General features: G+C 41.0%; 1 protein-coding gene across 5 annotated transcripts in view; it reads right to left on the bottom strand.

Moving 5' to 3' along the window:
- LOC114545662 (nuclear factor 1 B-type) overlaps positions 1 to 14895 on the bottom strand; it is a 62204-nt gene extending 47309 nt beyond the window's left edge. For 4 of the 5 annotated variants that reach the window (XM_028564083.1, XM_028564086.1, XM_028564084.1 and 1 more), the window contains exons 1-2: positions 12949 to 13417; positions 9264 to 9795 (exon numbers count right to left, since the gene is read on the bottom strand). In XM_028564083.1, the coding sequence (XP_028419884.1) occupies positions 9264 to 9795; positions 12949 to 12975 (559 nt within the window). In that variant the 5' untranslated portion in view covers positions 12976 to 13417. Of the gene's footprint in view, positions 1 to 9263; positions 9796 to 12948; positions 13418 to 14531 lie in introns of those variants that run through there. The other variant, XM_028564085.1, reaches the window with a different exon arrangement.
- Between the last annotated feature and the right edge of the window lie 8400 nt (positions 14896 to 23295).

Here is a 23295-nt window from a genome sequence, read left to right as displayed (position 1 = left end):
TTGTTGTCTAAAACTGAAATGAAGATGCTTTAGCAATGCCATGTAAATAACTTCTGACGTGCTCTTGGATGAGGAGAAAGACTTCACACACTGAAACTTTTCCTGGGAAAGTGGATTGATATTGTTTGTGTATGTGAGTAGCAGTGTTGGGATAAATCCAAAGTTAAAAAGAACCAGTAAGTGTGGGCTAACATCCCCCTGCCTTCATATAGCCTAGTATATTATCCTTTAAGACCGTGGAGGTAGTAAATGCACTGTGTCCTCCCCACACTTTAAGTGTATTACACAGTGCATTCAACTACCTGAGGCCCCAAGAAACAGCAGTTTATCATCATACAACTACTGGAAAAATGCCCACTGACAGGAAAGCTATATCACACACACACACACACACATTGCTCCCACCCACCCCAACCACTTTGCTCAGTTTATCAGCTGCCGCGTGCATGTGTTTTAATGCATGCACACAAACTGAATGCTTTTGAGTTTGTATGTGCATGTGAGCATCTGAATCCAAACACTCTCAGGGCTGCAATCCCAGAGAACTCATACGTGTCAAATAAAGCCCAGGCTCTTTAGCGTCGGGAACCAGGCTTCCCAACATGGAAACAAACAAGATGGCTACCGTGTCTCCAACCCGAGCGTGTTCACCGGCTCCCATCTGAATGGAGTTACAGGCTGGCTAACAGGAGTGCAGAGGAGAAGAGTCTCCTGGGGCAGTTGGCTCAGCAAGCAGGTCCAGAGGATGGCTGCACCGTGGATTAGGGCCCCACAGTGGTCCATTGTTAATTGGGCGCCATGTGTGAAAGCTACAGAGAGATTAGTTTGTACAGCTGCTGCCATTTGTCATAACTGCCCTTAACAAGACACACATGGCAACTCAAGTTACAGCCAGAGGTTTTACAGAAAAAGGGGAGAAAAATGTCTGGCGAGCATCTAATAGTTTGTGAAACAGACCTGCATAAGCTGATGAAGATGTTCCTGGGAAACACCAAGCAGACTCAGCTGGGATCCCATAAGAGATGATGAGTTTGAGCATTACTTATTTAGCCATCTGTAGGTCAGCTACAGTCATTATCATAACTGCCAGTAGAAATCCCAGACCACAGGTTGCAAACAATTTTGTGACAACAATGAGGGAAGATCAGCTATTACATCATGGCCCTCAAATTAGTGTTTTATTAGACAGGCAACAGAGAAAACAAGAGGGCAAGTGACTGTTATAGCCTGATCACCGCTTGTTAGCCAAATTTCCTTGGTAACGTAGTCTACACCATGAGGTTTAAGAGAGGGATGGTGCAGTAGAGTTATTTTTTGGTAAGAATCCACAGTGTAATTGTTGGTTGTAGGTCTACGCACATGTTGGAAGCCTAATTACAATCTTGACCTGGTAAATCCGGAACAAGCTTTTAAAGCACTCTCGCTTTCAATTTTCGCTCGAAAGACGCTAGAGCACTGTTCTTATTGAGGAGTTGCGTGTTCATTGAATCTAAATGCAGTCTTTTGAGCTAAAGTGCCGGTGAGCAATACTCTTTTCATGGTTTTCTACACGCACATGTATATGGGCGTGTGAACATGCGTACCCATGGTTGCATTTTTGTGTTTGCTTATAACAATTTGGAAGGGTTTTCTAAAAGTGCAGCAAAGTTACCAGCTGGAGCCTTGTGCCAGTGGAGAGAGCGGGCCAATTCTGGAGCTTTCTGGAGCCAGATCATATATGCTTTCAGAAGGCACCATGGTAACAAGCCCCGTTCCTCCCTAGTAAAAATAACGGGCTTCATTAACCATCTTGATAGTGCTGCAGCAGGCTTTAATCACAGGTTCACAGGTTCCAGACAGCACTGGACTAGTTTGTTCCTAACACAAGTAGTTGCACAGTGGCAAACGGTGTCATCATTACTAAACCCATAGACTCAGTGTTCAATACTGGTTAAAAACATTATCCAGATATCTATATTTAGATCAAATTAAATTTAGCAAAATGTAGTTTCTGATTTGAGTTGCTGGTTGTGCATGTTGTATTCATGCCATGCCTTCAATTCTCAAATATCTATGTAGAAATCTCTAAAGAAATATGTGAAAGGTGCATTTTTTATTTTACCTTTTATTCACTGTATCAGTTTGTTGTTTTAATGACTTGATGTAAAGACGCAGTGTGAAAACCAGATCCGTCTGTCACAGAGGAGGAAGTACCTCTGTAAAAAATCTGTTGAACACCTGCTGGTTTGGTGATCCTGAGATGTGAGATTTTCATGTTGTTGCCACCACCAAGGTGTCCATATTTCCTCTCATCCTGTCACTCCCTTTATACAGCTCACTTTAATCACATACAACACTGCTCAAAGATGCTGTCTGTCGTAAAAAACTGCATGTTTATGTAAGTGCTAAAAATGTAAATGACTTACTTTCCTAGTCTCCTTGCCTTCTCCGCTGTTCTATAACTTTTCTTACTGTATGAGTCAATAAAAACAAACAACCATCTTGGGGTTGGTATTGTTTATGACACTGAATATATGGCATCTTCTGCTGATCGAGAGTTGGTTTAAAATTCGGGAGCTTTTTGAGAAGTGAACCTGACATATGTGAGGGAGGAGTGGCTAGCTTTGACAACTCAATGGGGCGCTGATGAATCCGTCCCAAGCAGGCTATTCCCAAGCCCCAGACACCATATCCCCTCTTTGACCTGCTGCACTGACATAAGAAAGAAATCCTCTGGGGATTCGCCCACCCAAAAGTACATTTTGCACTGCGCTGTTATGGCGGCCCTTTCTTTTTCTGTCCCGCTCAGGTCTTGTCGAGCCGTCACAGTGATGGGCTGTACTGTACCGCCAGACAAAAGAAGAGACAACCATCACTCTGGGCCACTGATCGGCCCTGTCTGGACTGAAAAGACTTTGATGGGGCAAAGCAGGGTGGGGGGTGCTGCACACAGAAGTTAGTGTCTCCTGGGCAACCACTCTGATTGTCTGCCCTTGCCCAAAGTTCCCCAGCGCACCCCACCTACCTCTACCCCTTCCCATTTTTTTTCTTCCCTTCATTGGTCGTTCACAAGGCTTCTTCCTGGGTAACGGGAACTGGCTTCTACATGAATGTCTCAGTCTGGTACTTGAGGGTGCTTTTCTCTTGGTTGACTTGAAACAATGGGTGGTCAAAAACATCTTCACATGAATTCTCCTCTCTGAACCTTCTTGTCCCTCTTTCCACTACAGACCCTGCTGTCTAACGCGACCAGTCTATCACGCAGATGGGACAATGCTAAGTTTTTCTTGCAGTTGTGCTTGTGCGATGGCAAATAAGAGAGAGCGGACACTGGATGGACAAACTCAGGGCACAGGGAGGGTCTGCTTTGTAAGGCAGGACAGTGAGGTACAGTGTAGTGCCTGGGATAGGGGGTGAATGTACCCATTTGTCTTCATTTGGGAGGACCAGCAGACAGGGTGGGGGTGGGGAATCTATCCGGGAGGAGTGGGAGGTGCTGGTCCTCCAGTCAAGTGGCCTCGGGGGGATTTGAAATGCATTTGGGGTCTGCCCCAAAAGCCTGGGAAAGTGTGGTGAAGCTGAGATCTTAACCGTAGACTAATGACACAAACTGCAGTCCTTAACCAAGTGTAACCACAAACGCAAAATTGAGTCTACTGCTGAAGAAAAGCCTTTTCAACGCAACGCCTGTGCCGTAGAATGCCAAAGAAAGGCCACGTCCTATTTCTTTTTTTTTTTTTTGACGGATGCAACAGCGTAAACTGTGACACAAGCAAATGAAACACTGTAGCGGAGCAAAGGACGGAGCTGTAAATTTTGTTGAGAAAGAAGGCATCCACATTTCTCAGTGGCCTCTGCTCCGAGTTGCCTTGTTTCCATGGAGATTTATGTACACATGGCGCACAAAAGAGGGCCAAGGAGGTAAAACGGCCTGTTTAAGCCTCGAGGTATTTGCTTGAGCAAAACCCCGCTGCTAATAACACAAGGTTCATACTGAGCCAGGCAACCTGGCTGCACAGCACCCAGGTTAGTGTCTGAGAAGGAGCAGAAAGGGAAAGAAGGCAGAGGAAAGTCAGATGGAGATCACAAACAACCAAAGATCCTAAAGAGGGAGTGAAGCCATTAAAAAAAAAAAAAAAAAAGAAAGTAAGCACAAAAGAATGGAAGGAAAGAAGAGAGAGAGAAAGAAAGAAAGACCACTGCAAAACATAAATAGCTCCCGGGTTAAAAGAAAAAGGATCGGGAGGACATTTAGTGGGAAGCGGAAATCAATAAGGCAAGCGGTGAAGCTGGGAGGGAGTTCTAAGTGGATTAGATTGAGAGAATGTGTTCGATAGGTTATGGCTCTGACAGAGCGGTAGCCAGACACCGCAGGCTCTATTGCATACTAATAAGGAAGCCAGAATGGAAGCTGAGCACAGGGTTGTGCAGTTCAATCCAAAGAGTTTTTCTATATGGCTCTGGAGTCATCGGTTAAGGTTTTTCCCAGGAGTTGCACTTTACCGTCATGCTGATTTTGTTCAGAATGTTCGCTGTTAAAATCCATGTGCAAGAACAAAATTCCACTCAACTTCCAGAATCCCCAGTCCTGAGACTTTTCCCAGTATCATCTCAAAATTTCAAATTAAAAGGCAGCTGAATAACTGTACTTAACCCCCCCAAAAAAATGGAAGACAAACAGTAGTGTCCTTTACGCTGTCTGTTTTCAACAACTTTTGTTTTACACTTCTGGCAGCAACCCAGCCACCCTCTCTCTGGCCAAGCGCCTGGGCCTGGGACAGCTGTCATGGTCAGGGTCCGGGGCTTGAGGGAAAGCCAGGGAGTGAGAAAAGAAAAGCGACTGGGAGAGAGAAGGAGTGAGAGAGACAGAGTCATTTGGCCAGGCAGTGTGCCGCAGGGGTGATTCCTGATGGCAGAGGAGGATAAGGGGGATAATGGGGGGGAGGGATAGATGTTGTGCTTAGTCACAGACCTCCACTGTGACCCAGAAGGTCAGGCCTCGGCACTGGCCGCCTGACCAAAGCCTCTGAGGCAGCCGGGCGGAAAACAAGATGCAAGCAGCTACCCCACGCAGTGTGGTGAGCAGGCAAAAGCCAGTCTTGGAGATAGGGACCAGCCAGACAACCCAGCCTGAGGGACTGGAGAAGTGTGCGGGGGGGGGGTCAGAGTCAGTGGTACCTACTCCCCCTCACTTAGGCCAGTGAACCAAGGGACCACCAGCCGGACCAGAAGTAGTGGCGGGGGAGTGGAGACAAACAGTTGCCAATAGACCACCGGTGATCTTGCGACCGCCGCGATTTGACCCCGATCGAAGAGGTCAACGAGGGGGCGGGGGGGGCTTACGAGCGGCTCCCCCACCTCCTCCCCTGACCCCCCGACCCCCAGGCAAAAAGTCTTCCTCCTCCACGTGCCCTGGGCCTACAACGGCGTGTTTTCACTGATCTGTTTTGCTCAATTAAACTTCAGAGGACACCCTGCCATATCTCTCCGCAAAAGGTCCCGACCCCGGGGGCAGAGGTTAAGTCTGCCGCTCGTAAAACTAGGTCTCCATTAACATGGCAGCGTGTATTCAGTGGTAATCCATCCATTTCCACAAACTATCATGACAGTGTGAAAAAAAAGTGTGTGTGTGTGTGTGTGGGGGGGGTGTCAAGGTAATGTTTTATGGCCGTGTTAACTTTCGGCACCAGAGTAATGGGAAAGCCGCTTGGCCTTGACTTCTTTAGTCTCCCATTGGTCTACCTCGGCAATCCTCTTCGGTCACTGGTTAGAAGGCACTGACAACCTTCAAAAAAAAAAATGCTCAGAATTCTTTGCAGTAATTTCTACTACTATTCCTACTTCATTCCACCAAAGCACCGCTTGCCGAATTCCTATTTTAATCGAGGCAGAGAATGTACAGCTCGTCGTTTCAATTACATTTTCCAAGATTTTTCAACTATGGTAGAGAGCTTTTAGTGACTTTATCAACTACAGTCCTAAATATGTTGAGGAAACAGTGGTGCGCTGCTTAACAAAGCCAAATACAAACAAGGCTCCCAACATGTCTTGACACAACCATTATACATGCCTTGTTACAACGAAGCCGTCAAACTGTAAAACTGGATATGCAAAATATAAATCCAGGTGGGGAGAGGCGATGATTCAAAGAAAACAAAAACGACAAAAGTGCATTAGTGTACAACAGCCGTGTGTGTGTGTGTGTGTGTGTGTGTGTGTGTGTGTGTGTGTGTGTGTGTGTGTGTGAGAAGCCAGGGCCCTGTATTGAACACGGCCTGCCAGTTGGCACAATGGATGCCACAACCCCCACTCGCAGCCCCCACAGCCTACTTCCCAGCGGGCATTCATCTGGGCATGCACATGGGTGCTAGAGCCCTGCCTGGCTAAACGCGTCTGTGCCCCAGAACAAGGGGGCTGAGTGCCCTCTCGAAATTCACCCAGCACACTCGCTGCCAACCCACCGACCTTTTCTCAGGCAGCAACCTACCAGAATAAAAAAAAAAAAAAAACACTCTGAACTTATTGATTTTTGCATACATAAATAACAAGAAAAAAAAAAATGCCGTTGTGTAAATAGCGGGAGCAACACATTTTGTTTTGGTTATCCATTAAAGCGACACAGCAGAAGGGAGCCGCTGCCAGGTAGCGGGACCGAGAGAACCGTATTAAAAGCACAGTCCGGACCCATTTATTTCTCGCAGTTAGCACAAATACCAGATTCTGTTTCAGACGGAGCCGTTTGCTAGTTTCTTTGTGTTTGATTGTGTGTTTGTTTGTTTCGTGCAGTTGCAGCAGAACAAAGGGCAGCGGCTTCCATTCTGCCCCTGTCAAAAAACTTTCCAACATGCCCACTTCATTGCGGATGCCAACCAACGAATCAAAGGCATGCTGCAGGCAGACAAAGAGGGTTTGATGCCAACCTCCAAACCTCTAACAACCATTACTGGTGATGTGCCTGCCTCCCTGGCACAGTGCAAAACAAAATGGCGCCGCACCACATGCTACCACAATATGGCTGCATTGTCTGGAGATGGGCACTGCTTGGAAACTTGAAGAAAAGCAAAAGACGCTTTAGCTTGCAAAAAACACGAAAGAGGAATGGAGAAAAAGCACGTTGTCTCTGTGATCCCGGGAAAAGAATGCTATTTTGTATTTGCCAAAGTTTCATTCGGTAAATAATAGCTCTGATCCGCAACGCGATGCTGAATCACAGTGAATTTATTCTCCGGTGATAAAGAACATTATGTTCACCATTTATTTTGAACACTGAAATGAATCTTCTTGCCAACAGTCTTCCTCCATCGCGAACACATTTTCCCAAAATAAAAGCTGATGAAATGCCGTCAATATTATACAATACAGGCACTAACTTATCATTTAAATGGTGTATATTATATAAAAGCAGCACGAAAGAGCCATTCTCAACTTGGTAATGAACAGTTAAAAATGCAGCAGATGCAAACTAGGGAAGCGGTGGCATCCTACAAAAGACACAAAAGAGGGTCTGATGCCAACCCCGGTGCCAGTGGCAACCATTATTGTCTGTGTGCTGTGCCTTCTGCTTTCGCTGGCACTTATCAAACACAAAATGGCGCCCAGGGTTTGATGATAATGAGCTAGCCATACCACCCTTTCTCCCTCAATAGCAAAGTATTGGTGGTTATTCGCAGTTGCTGCAATAGGTTTAACACAGGGGAATTTCAACATGGAATACTATAGGAGGGCTTCCTATGGTACCAACAGATAAAAGGGGGGGAAGATCACTGTGAGGGACAAGAAGGACTGTTAACATTTTGCAACAACAACAAAAAACTGTGTGGATCTGGTGTCCAAATAAGAATGAAAAATAGCATTGATGAGAACATTTACAACATCTATCTAAACAATATTTTCTGTTGAACATGTGCATTGTCTGTCCTAAATGTGAAATGTCGTATTTAAAAAAATTCACAATTACTTTCTTTTAATTTACAGTTTGGAAGACAGAGGTTTTTCAAGCTGCTTTCCAAAAATAATTTGTAGTGATACATTTTTGGCTTGAATTGTCAGTGTTGTACATTATCTCAAATGATGGAATAAATGCCAGTATTTCAGTAGTGTGTGGCAGTCTTTTGGTTGTGTATCAACGTGGAAGAAATTAATTATAATAATAAAATTTAACTTTTACAACTTCGACACTTCCATTCTCAAATGTGCATGTTAAAACCTATTCCAGGACTTGGCAACACAACTTCTTATTCAACACTTCTTATTCAACACTGTCGTCACAAAATAAACCAGCTTTTCGGGAATTAAGAAAAGACAGATTTCAGCACAACCATGTCCACACGCATGATTTACACATTATCTTATTATACTGAAATGTAATATTAAGAAGTAATATTAAGAAGGTCTACTTTATTACTCATATTTTGAATGCTAAGCTGTAAAGTGACTTACTATCAGCATATGATTATGTAGCTGCTGCCCTTTTTTAATGGTGGAAATCTTATATTAAAACAAAATTGTTCTAATGTGATTTTTGATTGAAAACAGAAGAATTTTAAAATTACATAATTTTACATTGCATAATGGGGACTATGTGGATACGGCAGTGTTTTTCTTTTCTTTTATTATAGTAAGGACAACCACAGTTAAAAAAAAGCTTGTAATAAACATCACAAGAATCCTGTGTGACTGGTACATGGACAAAATATACTACTACTGTGTTTATTTTAATTTAACCAGTCTATAGTGCAACTTTCTACATTTGTCACGAGTTAATATCCAGGCAAATAGAATAGGTGTAAAGTGTGTGTGCAATACAAGCCTGTGTGTGTACAAGATCAAACATAAACCCTGTCCAAATGATAGAAACTGAGAAACGACTGAACATGAGCAGGAGCTGCTGCGGGAGTACAGCAGAGCAAGGACACATTTAAAACATGTTCTACATTTATTGATTACGGACTGTCTTTTGGTTAAGTGATGAGCCATACTTGAGCCATATAAAAAAATAATATATGCTGCTTATATATACGGTACTGACTATCAAGTTTCCAATGTTTATTTGTCTCTATGCGAATGTAGTGGTGATTTCAGCCAGTCTCGGCAGGACTGCCAAAAAGTAACACATGTGACCCTTGACCTTGCCAAGCCATTATTCACACTTGTGCACACACACGCACACACACGCACACACTCTCTTGCGTGCACACACACACACACACACAAACACACACACACACACACACACACACACACACACAGTAAAACAAACACACACAGTATGAGCTTGAACCTACCTTGGTCCTGGACATAGTATGCTAGAAACAAGTCCAGCTCCTTGACCGATACTGTTATGTGGTGTGGCTGGACACAAAGTGCTGGGTTGGTGCAATGTTGAGACTTGACAAGGCGTTCCCCGTCTGTACTTTCCAGAGGGATGCCTTTGAAAAGGATGACCATCACCAGGTCCAGACGCCAAACTTTGTCGGCCTGCCTCAAACAGTCGATCCGGCGGATCTTGCCCTTCTGGTCCGGGTTGGATAGCACACAGCACGGGTGCTTCTTGCCCGTCACGCTGAGGACAAAGTCCTCCCGGTACTCCTGCCGAATGTCCTTACGCAGCTTGGCCAGCAGCCTGGATGCCCATTTCTGCTTAACCTCGGGCTTCTCGCTCAGAAGCTCGTCCTTCACCGCGCGCTCCTCGTCCTTGGACATCCGCTTCTCGTGCTTCTTGAAGTACTTGCGTTTTCTGGCCTGGAGGTTGAACCACGTGTAGGCAATGGCACGGACGTGAGGAAGAAGTGCCTCGATGAAGGGATGAAATTCATCCTGGAGTGTCCAAGGGACACAGCGAGGAGAGGGATGAGAGAAGGATAGAAATGTGATCAGAAACTCATGCCGTTAAACGTGGAGAAGAAATATTCAGCTACTAATGTGAGGCAGAAGGGAAAGTCAGATCACAAATTAAACATGTCCTTATAATCAGTCACATCATATCATATTGGCAGTTTCAACAGCTTTAAGGCGAAATGTTTCTCATTACACAGCAACACTGGTTTTACCATCCTAGATGTATCGAGGCATACTGCAGGTATGAAAAGGACTAGGGCTGCCACCTCTTAGTCGATTAGTCGACTAATCGGTCGTTTTGGTCTTAGTCGACTAAGATTTCTTTAGTCGATTAGTCATTTTTGATGCTTATTCATGCTTAATTACTTATTTCCAAGAAACTTCTGAGCACATTTATGGTAAACACAAGATTTAAAGTGGTGCTTTTGCAGGATTAATTGTGGAGAAACTCAGTTTTACAGATGGTTAATGAACTACATTTATATTGTGCTTTTCTAGTCTTAACCACCTCTCAAAGCGCACAGCTCTGTCAAATAAATCAACTAATCGATTAGTCGACAAAATCGTATAAGTGTTAGTCGACTAAGAATTTCTTTAGTCGAGGACAGCCCTAACAAGGACAGTCCACTGTTTATCCCAACTGCCAGCACTACAATAGCACCAAGCCCGGTGACTGAATGCACTCGCGTCTCTGCTCTCCTTTCCCGAACATACTCTGAGTGGGACTCCTGTGCTGCTGCTGCTGCTGCTGCTGCTGCTACAGGGTGAGCATACACTCCTCACAGTTGCATTTCTCTTATCAAACTATCCCCCTTCCAACGTGAACTCATCCCATGTTTACGAAGGATGCAGGCTAAGCTGGAGGGCCAAGTGTGGCCGCAGCCACAAAATAGAAGGTTATGGAGATTTCCATTCTCCTGGCACATACAAACAGCCTCGTATACAGCCTGTCTGCACGTTCAAAATACATTCAAAACACAAGCAGAGGAGACAGGGCGGCATATCAAACGTGTGAAAGCAACCGTGTGAAAAGGTATTTGCAAAGGACTCGATCCAAGGTCATGCCAAAGTTTTGAGGTTAAACACATAGACTGACACTTGCAGAGCTTCATTCCAAAAAACCTGAGTCAGTGATATTAAAATCATGGCCTACTTTTAAAATGTTCCACCTCCCTTTTAATAAAAGAAAAAGGAAAAAAAAGTGACGTGGAAACCTCACTTTTTTTCTGATAAATTATCAAAGAATGTGATTAATATTAGTGGAGATATTTTCAACACTAATTTTACTTTTTCAAATGTTATATTCTGTCTGGGTTTTCGGTGTGTTTTGCATTATTCCATAGCACACTTCATACCACGTTATCTTTAATTCTAAACTGAAAAATGAATATAAAACAAATATGAGAAAACCTTTTCAATATATATTTGACAGAATTTTGCTTACAACAAAAAAAAAGAAGCTGAATAGCAACATTTCTACAGCAGTTGACTGGCATTTTACATCAATAACACCGCAGTAAGTCTCATTCAAATTATAGTGATCTCTTAATGCTTGTTTTCTGTAGGGTTACAGGATGGTGTGGGGGTGATTTTAGGAGTTGTCAGAAATTACTGCAGCTGTGAGTGACAAGTGGAAACATTAACTTAAACTTTGTTTTAGGTCATTCAAATGTCAAATGTAATAAACATAAGCAGCCCCTTTTGAGCAGGTGATTGAAGAGTTAAACCACATATTGTTCTTTTTGTAGGCAGCCAGACAGGCTATAGGAAACCACAGAAACCCACTCCCTATCTGCGCCTGCCGCTGGTGCTCCTCTGTGAAGCCAAATTTCTGGTGAGCTCTTTCGGGCCAATAAAACTCTGCTCCAGTGCAGTAATGTCAAATTATAATCATTTATTATACAGCTTGAATAAACATTTAATTCTCTAAAATCCGTTTTGAAATGTATTATATTTACTATGGCTATGATATCTCTTCATAGTCCTTTAGATAGGTAAAAGAAAAAAAAAAGATAAAATAAATTGAGAACTCCTTTAAATGTCATCTCCTCACTACAATGTTGCCCATTAAACTGACAAAGGCAAGCAGTAAACGCTTGTAAATGTGCTCGGAAGCAACTGTTTCTGAAATCCTTTTTCACTTCTGGTTTCCTGTTCAAAAACACTTAAATATTCCGTTAATTTTTGTCAACCAGGCTAAAGCCAAATGCTGTAAAGATAAATGACTTGGCCGGGGCCTATGCAGTGCACTTCAGCTGGGGCCATAAAAGCACAATCCTCTTAAGTACAAACTAAACCACATCTCAGTCAATCACTTACTTATGCCAAGTAAAATATAAACAGTAAAACTGATCTAGCCAAAACAGTCAGCTACTCTGTCCAACCGCTGAATCAACGTTATCGTGCGTTTGATCTTCCTGCAGTGAAAGTGTCTTTATCTCCTTCCAATTTCACCTCCCTAAACTATAAGGGTTTTTACTCGAAATAAAAATATACACGTGGAAAAAAATATAAACACAGCTCAAGCAAGGCTGGGAGGTGTGTGTGTGTGTGTGTGTGTGTGTGTGTGTGTGAGAGAGAGAGAGAGAGAGGTTATTAGAGGACGCAAATAACCTAATTAAACCTGAGCGAAAATGAGCATACCTGCACCAATTATACAGGACTATTAAAACGATAGTCTTGTAATGCTATCACACAAAAAATAAAAAATAAATTACTTTTACGCATAACTTTACGCACACAAACAGGAGGAGGATAGGCACTTCAATGACTTTTGATGTGCCTGTGGACTGTTAAATGGTTTTTTGTTAGGGCTTTCGGTGGAATCTAGGATCTCCAAAGTAAAATAATCACCACGACTGTGGCACAAAATCGATCACTTCGTTTAACAGCTTACATTTCGCTTAGTTCTAACGCCACATTTTCACCTACAAGGCAACACTTCATTGTTGTTATGAATTATATGAATTATGAAAGTATTTACCAAGCAGAGCTGAAACGGCACAATCCTGACGCATGCACGGAAACTTTCATATTACTGGCCACTGTCTGTAACAATAGTATTACAAATATCCAAATCACATATTTAAATGTATAGAGAGAGAGAGAAAAAAAAAAAACCGCACACAATACCTGAGTAAGACAAATCGGAGAATACATGACGAGACGGATACACAAAAAGTGAATGTACTTGGACTGGTTCCTCTGATCACTTTATCGCGCCATTCCTGGACCGATGTGCACCATGCAAGACTGTGGAGCAGCTATCCGCGTAAAACGAGACGAGATTATCCAAGAACATCCATGGATTTGTGCGATCCAAAGATTGTCGTCTCCGCAGAGAGGAAAAAAAGGGAGATTCTATGCAGGAGACGTCTTTAGTAAGTTGACATGCACGGTTAGCACTTGCAGATTCTACTCGTAGAGCCGGTGCAAACGGTCGCTGCGTCCTCCTCTACTACACTGGCTGTGTGCGCGTCTCGGTGCTGTGATATCTCGTTCATAAAAGCATTGTGGGAAGCTTCAGAGGGCGCCGAGTGTGTGATGTTCACCCCTGCTTTAACCAAACTTGATATGAAATCAACCGATGCACCTTCGGTCCTGCGCGATTCCAGCAAATCAGACCCAACTTTTTTTCACCCACGTAATTACACAGTCACACTCCTCCTCCTCCTCCTCCTCCTCCTCCTCCAAACACACAACCTCTATCAACCATCCAGCACCTTCTTCTCCTCCTAGGCTATCTGAAAACACAGCATATTTCACCCCTCACTTTTTTTGTGTGCTTTGGGGACTTTGGACCGCAGCCTCGGTCACATAGAAAAGGAAAAGGGACATTTCCCTCCGCAGCTGTGGCACCGTTTACCCCCGAGCTCTGCGTCGACAACGTGCGCTCATTCCTTTATCAGTTTACGGTATAAAACTAGCCTAACTTTTGGTTTTTTACTGTCAGTCACACTGTAAAGGAAACCGACATATATGAACTCAGTTCATTCGCCTTAAATGTTCTGGAAGTTGCTGAAATAATTCATAGGAAAAAAACTCAAATCTGTATTAGAATCCTACGCCTTTTTTTTTAATAGGCCTACAGTTTTTTAAGGCAAAAAAGTCAACTGAAGATGATAATTGACACATTTTATGGTAGATATAAGCCTATATATGCTCTACACACGACAGGTAAAAAATATATATACATAGCTTGAAACTTTGACACTTTATTACAGTTGGTTTATAGAGGGAAAACATTTTTTAAATTAATTTTTTAAATTGCCTTAAATAGTGGCCTTTCCGTGGGCATATAAACTACCTGGACACCTGAAAATCTTGTAATAGACCGTTAAGCATTCATAACTAAGCTAGGTGTGTAACAGTGTAGCAATAATGCTGAAAGGACTGGAAGTTAAACATTGTTACTTTGTTGCTGCAATGCGTGTGTGTGTGTGTGTGCGTGTGTGTGTCCTACAGAGCTGTCACCAGTCCACATAAGAGTGGAATGGGATGTTAACATAGGCTGCCGGAGAATCTGTGCCAAGTTGAGTACAATTTTGGCCCGACCGTGCCAGTGTTGTGGTCCGTGTTAAGTTAACCCACTTCTCTACATTTCTCAATCGTCGCAAAGACAGGACAGTAGCCTATTGCGAAAAACAAATGTATCACAGTGGTCACATCACCGTTATCACAACATTTGAAAGCAATAATAATCCATGTTCACGTACCATTGCACTGTACTGCATGGATTAATAGGGAATCCTGGAGCCTGGTTCAAAAACACACAAGCCGGTAGCTTCACATTTCTCACGTTCAACTTTGTGCTTTGGAGGGTTTTCTCTTGGCAGTGATCGCAACCAAAAAAAAAAGAAAAAAGTCAACACCGGAAGACAATTTTTAGCAGATAGCGGTGAACAGAAGTTGGGAGCACCTCGCGGTTTTTTTTTCTCTATTTTTTTTTTTCTTGTCTTCCGTCCTCTTCAAGTCTTACTTGTTTGGATCGTTTTTGGGGTTGTTCAGTGAAGTTGAACGTGATCCAGAAGAGGCTGAGTTTTCGGCACTGGGCTGGTCTCCGCCTTCACTTTCACTGTCTGTCTGACTGACTGCCACCCGTCGGCTCTCAGCAGGAACTGTCAAGTCGGATAGAATTTCAACTAAACCATTTCCGGTACCACTTTTTCAGATAAAACCCGTGTTTAAAGAAACTGCTTGAGCAATGTATCTGCTAGTTAATACGTGCACATCATGTGTATTCGATGGAAGATGGACACATTTAGCCTATTACGCATACATATTATTTTCATGGCTCTGTAGTAGGCCTAGGCTATGCATATTAAAGCACTCCACTGCCCAATGCAAGTTTGTAGCTATCATATCTAAAAAAAAAAAAAAAAAATATATGTCAAGTTCTCATGAAATACGATGAACAGCACTTGTTTTAGCTTCGTGACAACGCATTTTAAATCTAAACCCACAAAAGTGTAAGCCTTAATTTAGTTTATCTGAAAGCCTTAACATCACCAAAACTTATAGACAGCCAATGGTTTCCACTGAATAGTGTAGTTTAAATGTTTAAGTAATGTGTGTTAACGTAGACAACTTGTACCTCTTATTTTGAAAGCAAAAACTCAACGTTTCCCGGGTATCGTCTAGCTCTTTTCCTGTAGCTTGACGCAGCTCCGTTTTGTAACAGTGATTACATTCTTGCCTCTCATTGGCCAGAAGCAGTGGCCCAGGCTACTTTCTACCCTGGGCCCCTCACTTCCGCTCCTCTGACGTGCTGTTTGCGGCCAACGACAGATAGTGGAAATCAAAACACTGCAGTAATTATTGCTCTTTAACATGCAGTTTTTAGATTAGATCATATTTATTTCATATTCAATTATAAGAGTATTGCTATGATTATAAGTATCGCTATGATTATGATTATTACGATTATTGTGATTATGATTCTTCTTCTTCTTCTTCTTCTTCTTCTTCTTCTTCTTCTTCTTCTTATTATTATTATTATTATTATTATTATTATTAGTAGTAGTAGTAGTAGTAGTAGTAGTAGTAGTATTAGTATTGTTGTTATTAGTTATTATTATTATTTGCAGTTATAAGAGGAAAAGTGTCAGTATAAACCACTACCGATCTACACATCTAGCAACACCAATATACATTTACAAGTCATGTAGCTGCAGAACATGTTCAGATTTTCACATGTGCCCTATAGTGTAATGATAAAGACATATTTAGGTAATTGTGATTTGAAATAGCATTTCCACACTTTCCCCTATCTATTATAAAATAGTAATCTCTTTAATCCATAAAATATTAACAACAAAAATTGCATGAGAAGCACTGATATGGGTACTGTTGTACAGCAATAGAATTGTAATATAATGGCATTGTAATGCATAAGTGGTATGGTGCCCATTACGTAATAAGAAAAGCAGTATAACAGCAGTGATAGCAGCAGTGGTAAGCAGTGTTGTAATAGGAGTATAGTAGTAATGGTGTAGCAATGCCAATGCAGTTGACTGATTTAAAAAAAGGTAATGGATGCCCATAACACCATTCCAGCATAATCACAGCAGACAATATGATTATATGACTGGAATGGGTAGTCTGACAACAGATTTTACTGCTCTCTCATTACTGTTATCACGACATTAACACAGTATTCACACAATTTAACAATGTCAGTGCTGTCATGTGGGTCCAGTGCATTACAAACACCTAGTTATCAGTTGTGATTCATTGCCAACAATAATTAGAGCATTTATAAGTGCATTCAGTTGCAGAAGAAATGTCTATAAATTGCTAATCAATGGTCATGTCAAGGCTAAGTTCAGTCTGATGTTGTTGATGTGTCAATTTATACTGTGGCAGCCTTGAAGCAAAGTTATATGCTGACTTGAGGCAGAATAGAGCTTTTCCTTTTGACTATTATGTCTTTAAAACCACTCATTTAGACCCCTACTAAATGGATCATTTCAAGCACACTCAATACATTTTAGAATACTTTTTTTTAATACACCCAGTATCTATACAGTATTTATTTCCAACAATGTTTTACTTTTAAATCTAGTGTATTTTACTTTTAATTTCTGTTAATGGGCAAGATACCATCAAAGGCTAACTCATTATCACATCCCCTGACTCCATATTCTCTGTGCCTCCATTTACCCAGCATTATATCATGCCAGTTTACTGGTGCACATGGCATGAGCCTTCACAGATTCATCACCTCTGAATGCGGACCTACCACCCCCATGTGGCCACAAACAGAACTGCTAGTTGCTTGTCTGGGACCTACTGGAGAATTAAAACTGAGTTGCAGAATATCTTATGGCTCAAATTCGTTTTTAAACGTAGAGATGTTTTTGTCTCATTTAAGCAATTTAAAACACAAGCCTACAGGAGAGTTGTAAAGAAGTTTGTCTCCATGTTCAGAGAATTGGCACAGCAACAGTGCTATTAAGCACCATTCAGTTATTACATGCTATATATTTTCTAGACAAATTTGAAAATATTAACACCTTTGATTAAAACAAAACAGGCTACGTATGTCATGTTGAGAACAAATATTCATAGTAGGAAAAGCATGTGTTAAAACCATTAACAAAGGGTATGTTCTAATTAAGTGTCTCAGTAAGCCAGTGTGACTGTAAGCCATTATGCACAATACCAGTGTTTTTTTTGTTTTTTTTTACACCATTAGGTGGCGATGTACCAGTGCTGTTACCGTAGTTACCTCCTGTGTCATCTGGTTATAATCTATTATCATATCAATATGCTGGACATCTATCTTAGTAAAGACTGGTCATCGCCTAGGATACAAAATATAATTTTGATTCCCAAAAAAAAATCATGTGGTATCCAAATAAGCTGTAATAAGCTGTAATATACATATATATATATATATATATATATATATATATATATATATATATATATATATATATATATATATATATATATATATATATATATATATATATGTATATATTTATATAGTCGTACTACAAGGCTACTGCTACTGCTGCTTCTATTACCTGAGTGAGCAAAAATGTTGTAGGAACTTCACTGTGTGATCATGCCATTTCCTACCAATTACACCATTTCCTATAGGCCTTTCATAACAGATGTGGGTAACTTTTCACGACAGCAGTTCAGCTGGTCAATCCTTATTATATTTTAATCTTTGGTATGAACTTTGAATTAAATGCTTTTTCTGACCATGACAGACTTCACATCATGTTCTGTCCCTGCTTGCTGAAATTGCTCTTATAATCCCCTCTGAGTTCTAAAAAGCACGAAGGCTCTCTCTCAACATGAACTTGCAGATATAAGAGTTGAAGCTGATTCGATTGTATTTGATGTCTTCTTTTAAAGCAGCATAATTTAAATGCATATAGAATAAACATGTTCCCGTAGCAATAGCAAGAGCAAAGAATGACTATCACTAGAATTAAATTCATACATTTTTGCCATGTATATATTGAACATAGAACATGACTGAAAACAGGACAAAATAGTATAGCAAGCAACACCAGCAGCATGGCCTGAGCTCTGAGCTCATATGCATTGAGACAGACAAACCATCTTTAACTTAAACCCTGGTGATGGAGCACAATAAAAGCGCGACTGTAGTCGGACAAGTAAATAAATATTCAGAGAGAAATGTCAGCCCGCATTGCCTCTTCAGCATGGGAAAGGCGCGGGCTGGAGAAAGAGCTCTTTGTCCGACACTATCAAATTAACACTGCAGAGGGTGCACAGAGAGGTGCACTTGAGGAACGCTCTTACACTGAAGGGAAGCTAAATAGTCCCTTTAGTTATTCATCTCGGCAACTAAACAATGCTATTTTAAAAGCCCATTTGGACCACTCCTCTCCTATAAAAACCTTGATTCCTTGCAGTATACCTGGTATTAAAAAAGTTCAATGATCAACGATTCAACTGCTGGCCTTGAGGATCACATAAATTCAGAAATGAATGTTAGTGCCTGCCAGGGATGCTCTTGCTATCTCTTCAATAAAAGCCAAAAATAAATAAATAAAAACACATCTCCTTTGAATGTGACGGTAAAAGTAAAGTGCTGCACTCAAAACCTTTCATATTACAAAGCCTCCTCCACAATATCCTTCACTTCTGCCAATGTAGTCAATCTTGACCTGGGCACAGACACACAAAGACACACACAGCAACTCCCAAAAGCAACACAAAATGATAGTACCAACTGGTAAATAATATTTCAAGAGGGTAATCAGCAGAACATGGTATTTGGGTGTTGCAGTTGGAGACTAGACATGGCTAATTACAGATGTACTTTCCCACACAATTTCAGAAGACATCATAACATTAAAGACAGGGTATTCAATGAAAAAAATAGCTTTTTTAAGATGATTTTGCTTGATAGGGATGTCCTTAACAATGGTGGTCGTAAAGACAAAAGAGCTCCACTTACCATCCACCATGTCCTTGCTGACATGTCATAACAAAGCTGCCATTTAATGGACCTCTCTGTCAGTGTACCAGCCATCACTTCGCTCCTGGCTGTCATCGGACGCAGCCCCGTGGAAGATAAGACACCTAATCAAAGGGGCACCAGTGGAGGCATGCTGTGCCACATTTAGGCCAGTCCTTGACAAAGTTGCATCATGGGAAGAAAAAAAAAAAAATCAGCAACAACTTGACCAGTGACTTGAACCTGACTTGTGGTAATTACAAGAGCCGTGACGCTGCAACCCTCACCAGCCCCTATCACCACCCCCCACCCCTCCTACATCAACCTCCTCCCCCTCTCTCTCTCCCCCCCCTCCTCCCCCTTCACCAGTGCTGGGAGTTATCCAGGGCAGCTTGATATCCCTGTGTGGCACTGAGCTAAAGGTCCAGTGAGACGTCTAACTACTTCTGCATAGAAAAATGCACAGTGTGAGGACTTTGTTAAAGGATTTTCTATTGTCACTGAAAAATGATTGTTCTCATTCAAAGGCGGTCCAATCTATAAGCTATGATGCAGTCATGAAGCTCAAGATCAAGATCAAGAGACCTGTTGCATTCAATGTCAGGGTTCACTGGAGCCAACTGTATTTTGATCCATGAATTAAGACCTTTGGCGTGTCCATGTAAATGTTATCTGAATGCCAGCTGAAAAGACCTTTTCTCTCCTGCCACATTCCAATCCTCCTCACTGAGGCCGTTTGGTGGCAGCTGGATTTCCCCACAGGGATGGTGGGTGGACTTAGCAACAGTTACTTAGCATTGGTTACAACAAATAGATGAAGTGGAAAATACAGCGCAAGAGAATTTTTTTTTTTGGCGCATATACACTCAAGTCAGAAGATATTGAATACTAGATTTTAGCCCTTATGGTTGCATCTCACAAAATACAATTGACAATTCATAGAAATGTGATGGAGATTAATTGGTAATAATACTCTCTAATTAGGCACCTGCAGTATAGACAAGATTATGTATTTTTGCACTGCATAGCGGCTTTTAATAAGTGACTGTTCACAGTTGACCTTTTCAGCCCACCTGACTTTAATAAAGCACTACTTAGGAGCCTAATTTGGAGCTAGCTAATTTAATTGGTTCTTATAAGACAATAAAACATTCAGCAGTCATCATGAAAGGCAAATGTCATCTTGTTTATATTCTCATTTGTGTGAGGCTTTTGAACATTTCTTCTTTATGGTTATATGTTTTTACATTGTATTCCTTCCTTTACACATTATTTAGCATCTCAAAAATAACTGGTTTATTTTAATGTTCTGTTGCAGTAAACATTTGGCCCTCTTTAACAGCTCTTAAAACATACTTAACATTGTTTTATCACCATTATCATACTTAAAGACCTTTTCCAATTTTATGAGATTATTGCTTATGAACATGATTTTGAACTGATGTTTCAGATATCCACTACAGAAAATTATTCCTTACTTCTGTTTGAAGAGCAAGCTGTAATACAAGGTTAAAAATAATGGACTTTCATGTGCAATTGGTGCACATTATACACAGCTGTACCCTTCCTGAATCGCAAATTAGTCTATTTGAATTTCTCTTACTTTTTTCAAAGTTTTTTACATGTGTTCATTAGGAGTCAAACAGGGAGTTCATCCTCTGAAGTTGAATTGACCCCAAACATTAGTAACATCACTATGTAGGATCAACTATAGTACATTTCCTTGTCAGGAAATTGTATTATTCATCTGACTCAAATGTGTTCTTCATTCTTTTGGAGAAAGGAAAATGTTCAGGGCCGAGTTCATGCGAGAGCCGCGTGCACCTTATTGATTTTGAGGTTAAAAATCGATACATTTCAACGTCTTGATTGGATTAACTGTTTCAAGTTCAACTTTTAATTGGATTTCTACTTTCTAACAAGAGCTTATTTGAAAATCAATAGGCCAATCAATACCTCCATGTTCAGGAAGTTCAGCTGCGGAGCTGAAAATGGAGGAATGTAGCAGACACCTGCCACTGGCAACCCATCCACATGACTCGCTGAGGTCTAACAAATTTAATTATGCCTTCATGAACAGTGTAAAAGAATACAATAAAAGTTTCTTACTATGTCAATATATAGAATAAGGTTACTGAGAAGGTTTATTTGAAAGACTTGAAAAGCTGATTGGATTGTTTTATGTAGCATTTTATGGACACATAAAAGTTTGTGAATGATAAGAAACACCACCAACAACAACTACAAATTGTTGCTTGTCAAACATATGGGATCTTCACAGAAGAACTACATTCTAAGCAAAGCAAAACTGATGTTGAGGATGACTCTAATCACCAAGTCATAAAGGATATATGGCCCATATGGATAGAAATCTAAAAATGACCATGCTACCAATAATTTTTGTGATCCGATCATAAATTCTATCTTCCATCTATGAGACTTAATCCTTGTCTCGGCTTGGCAAAATTGCAGCAGAACACGCCAAGCCACTAACTCCAATCCTAGACAGGTAAACAGCCTTGCATCTGAGAGATAACTGTTCCGAGCATAGTTTATGTTTATCAAGCATGTGGCTAATTATTTCTTTTGTTCAGCCAGATGTCATAGACTGTAAGTAGCAGGTGGTCACTTATTTAATTAGTCCAGTTGACCAACCATTACCAGAGATTAAGAGCACATTTAACCCAGGCAGCTGCAGACTGCTATTATCTAGACAGGACTCCTTCAATTTTACTGTCCCAAAGCCCAGACTCACTAATTAAATTTCACCCTAGGCTCATGGAAACACACTGGTGTGTGTGTGTGTGTGTTAATAATATTTGTACAGAAACTGGTTAAGATGTTAGTTCTGAAAAACAACAGACCAGGACAATATGTTTTTGTAATTCATCTGTACTAATTGACATATCTTCAAAGATATTGTGAAGCATCTCCATCAAGATCAAGCATCAGCGATAATACTGCAAGAGGGATGACATACAAATATTAGGTAATTGAGGACAGCTATGCTTTGTAATATTTAACCCTGATAATGTATTTTATAGGTGCCCAACGTGTGGTCTGAGGATCATGAGGTGTCCTTTACAGAATTGAGGAGATCCCTTAGAAAAGGAGGATATTCAAATTTCATGAATAGCGTAATGTAATGTTTTAATTAAATACATTTTTACCCTCACCGCTATTATGTGGTCTTATTTTGGTGGCTGGTAACCTGATAACATTAAGAACCATGGTGTTGTTAATGTAAGGACAAACAGTTTGGATTTATTAATGTGACTTACAAATTACGATACAAATTATCAATTTCTTGCTCACAAATGCTAATACTGAGAAACCTGTGGCATAATAAAAACAATCTTGATCCTCATCGTCCAATTTATTCCATGATGAACTGGTTTGGGAACAAATCAAGGTTTCTGGTTGGTCAAGACAATCTAGTTGGGGTTGCTGAGGGCAATAAAATGGGTGTGCGTCACTGCATTTGCCTATGTGCGTGTTTAAACCTGTAACCATTTTAGACAATACACATAGATTATGTTCACGGATCATGCACACATTACACACGCCTCACTGGGACTTAAGAACTATTCAGGAAAATGACCATTTAGAATTAGAATACAACTTTTGTCTGTTTGTTTAAAGTAGATATTTTGTCCATGGCAGAAAACATTATGAGTCCATTCAAATGCTACTCTTTTAAGGTTTAAACAGCTAATACTGTAGATATTCTCTGAAATAGCCTGTTGTGTGTGTTCAACAGGTCAGAAGGATCCATCTTGTCATTTCTGAGTGTGGGCCTCTGTGTCATCACATTACACATTTTACAGATGGTTACATCACTTAATAGACAAAGGGAAGCAATTTATCTGCAGTCTTTGAATATGCTCCATCTACTTATATTAACACATTGCTCTTCAAAAGTAGGTAGCATTAATGTCTTTTTCACCCACTGTTGTCATATCTAGCTTCCAAGACATGAAAGAGTCTCTAGCCCCAAACCTGACAAAATATAGTAATCATGTCAAGACATATTT

Source organism: Perca flavescens, chromosome 19 (assembly GCF_004354835.1).
Source record: "Perca flavescens isolate YP-PL-M2 chromosome 19, PFLA_1.0, whole genome shotgun sequence".
Lineage (NCBI taxonomy): Eukaryota > Metazoa > Chordata > Actinopteri > Perciformes > Percidae > Perca > Perca flavescens.
Note: the sequence above shows the minus strand (reverse complement) of the source record. Positions and strands in the feature narration are given on the sequence as shown.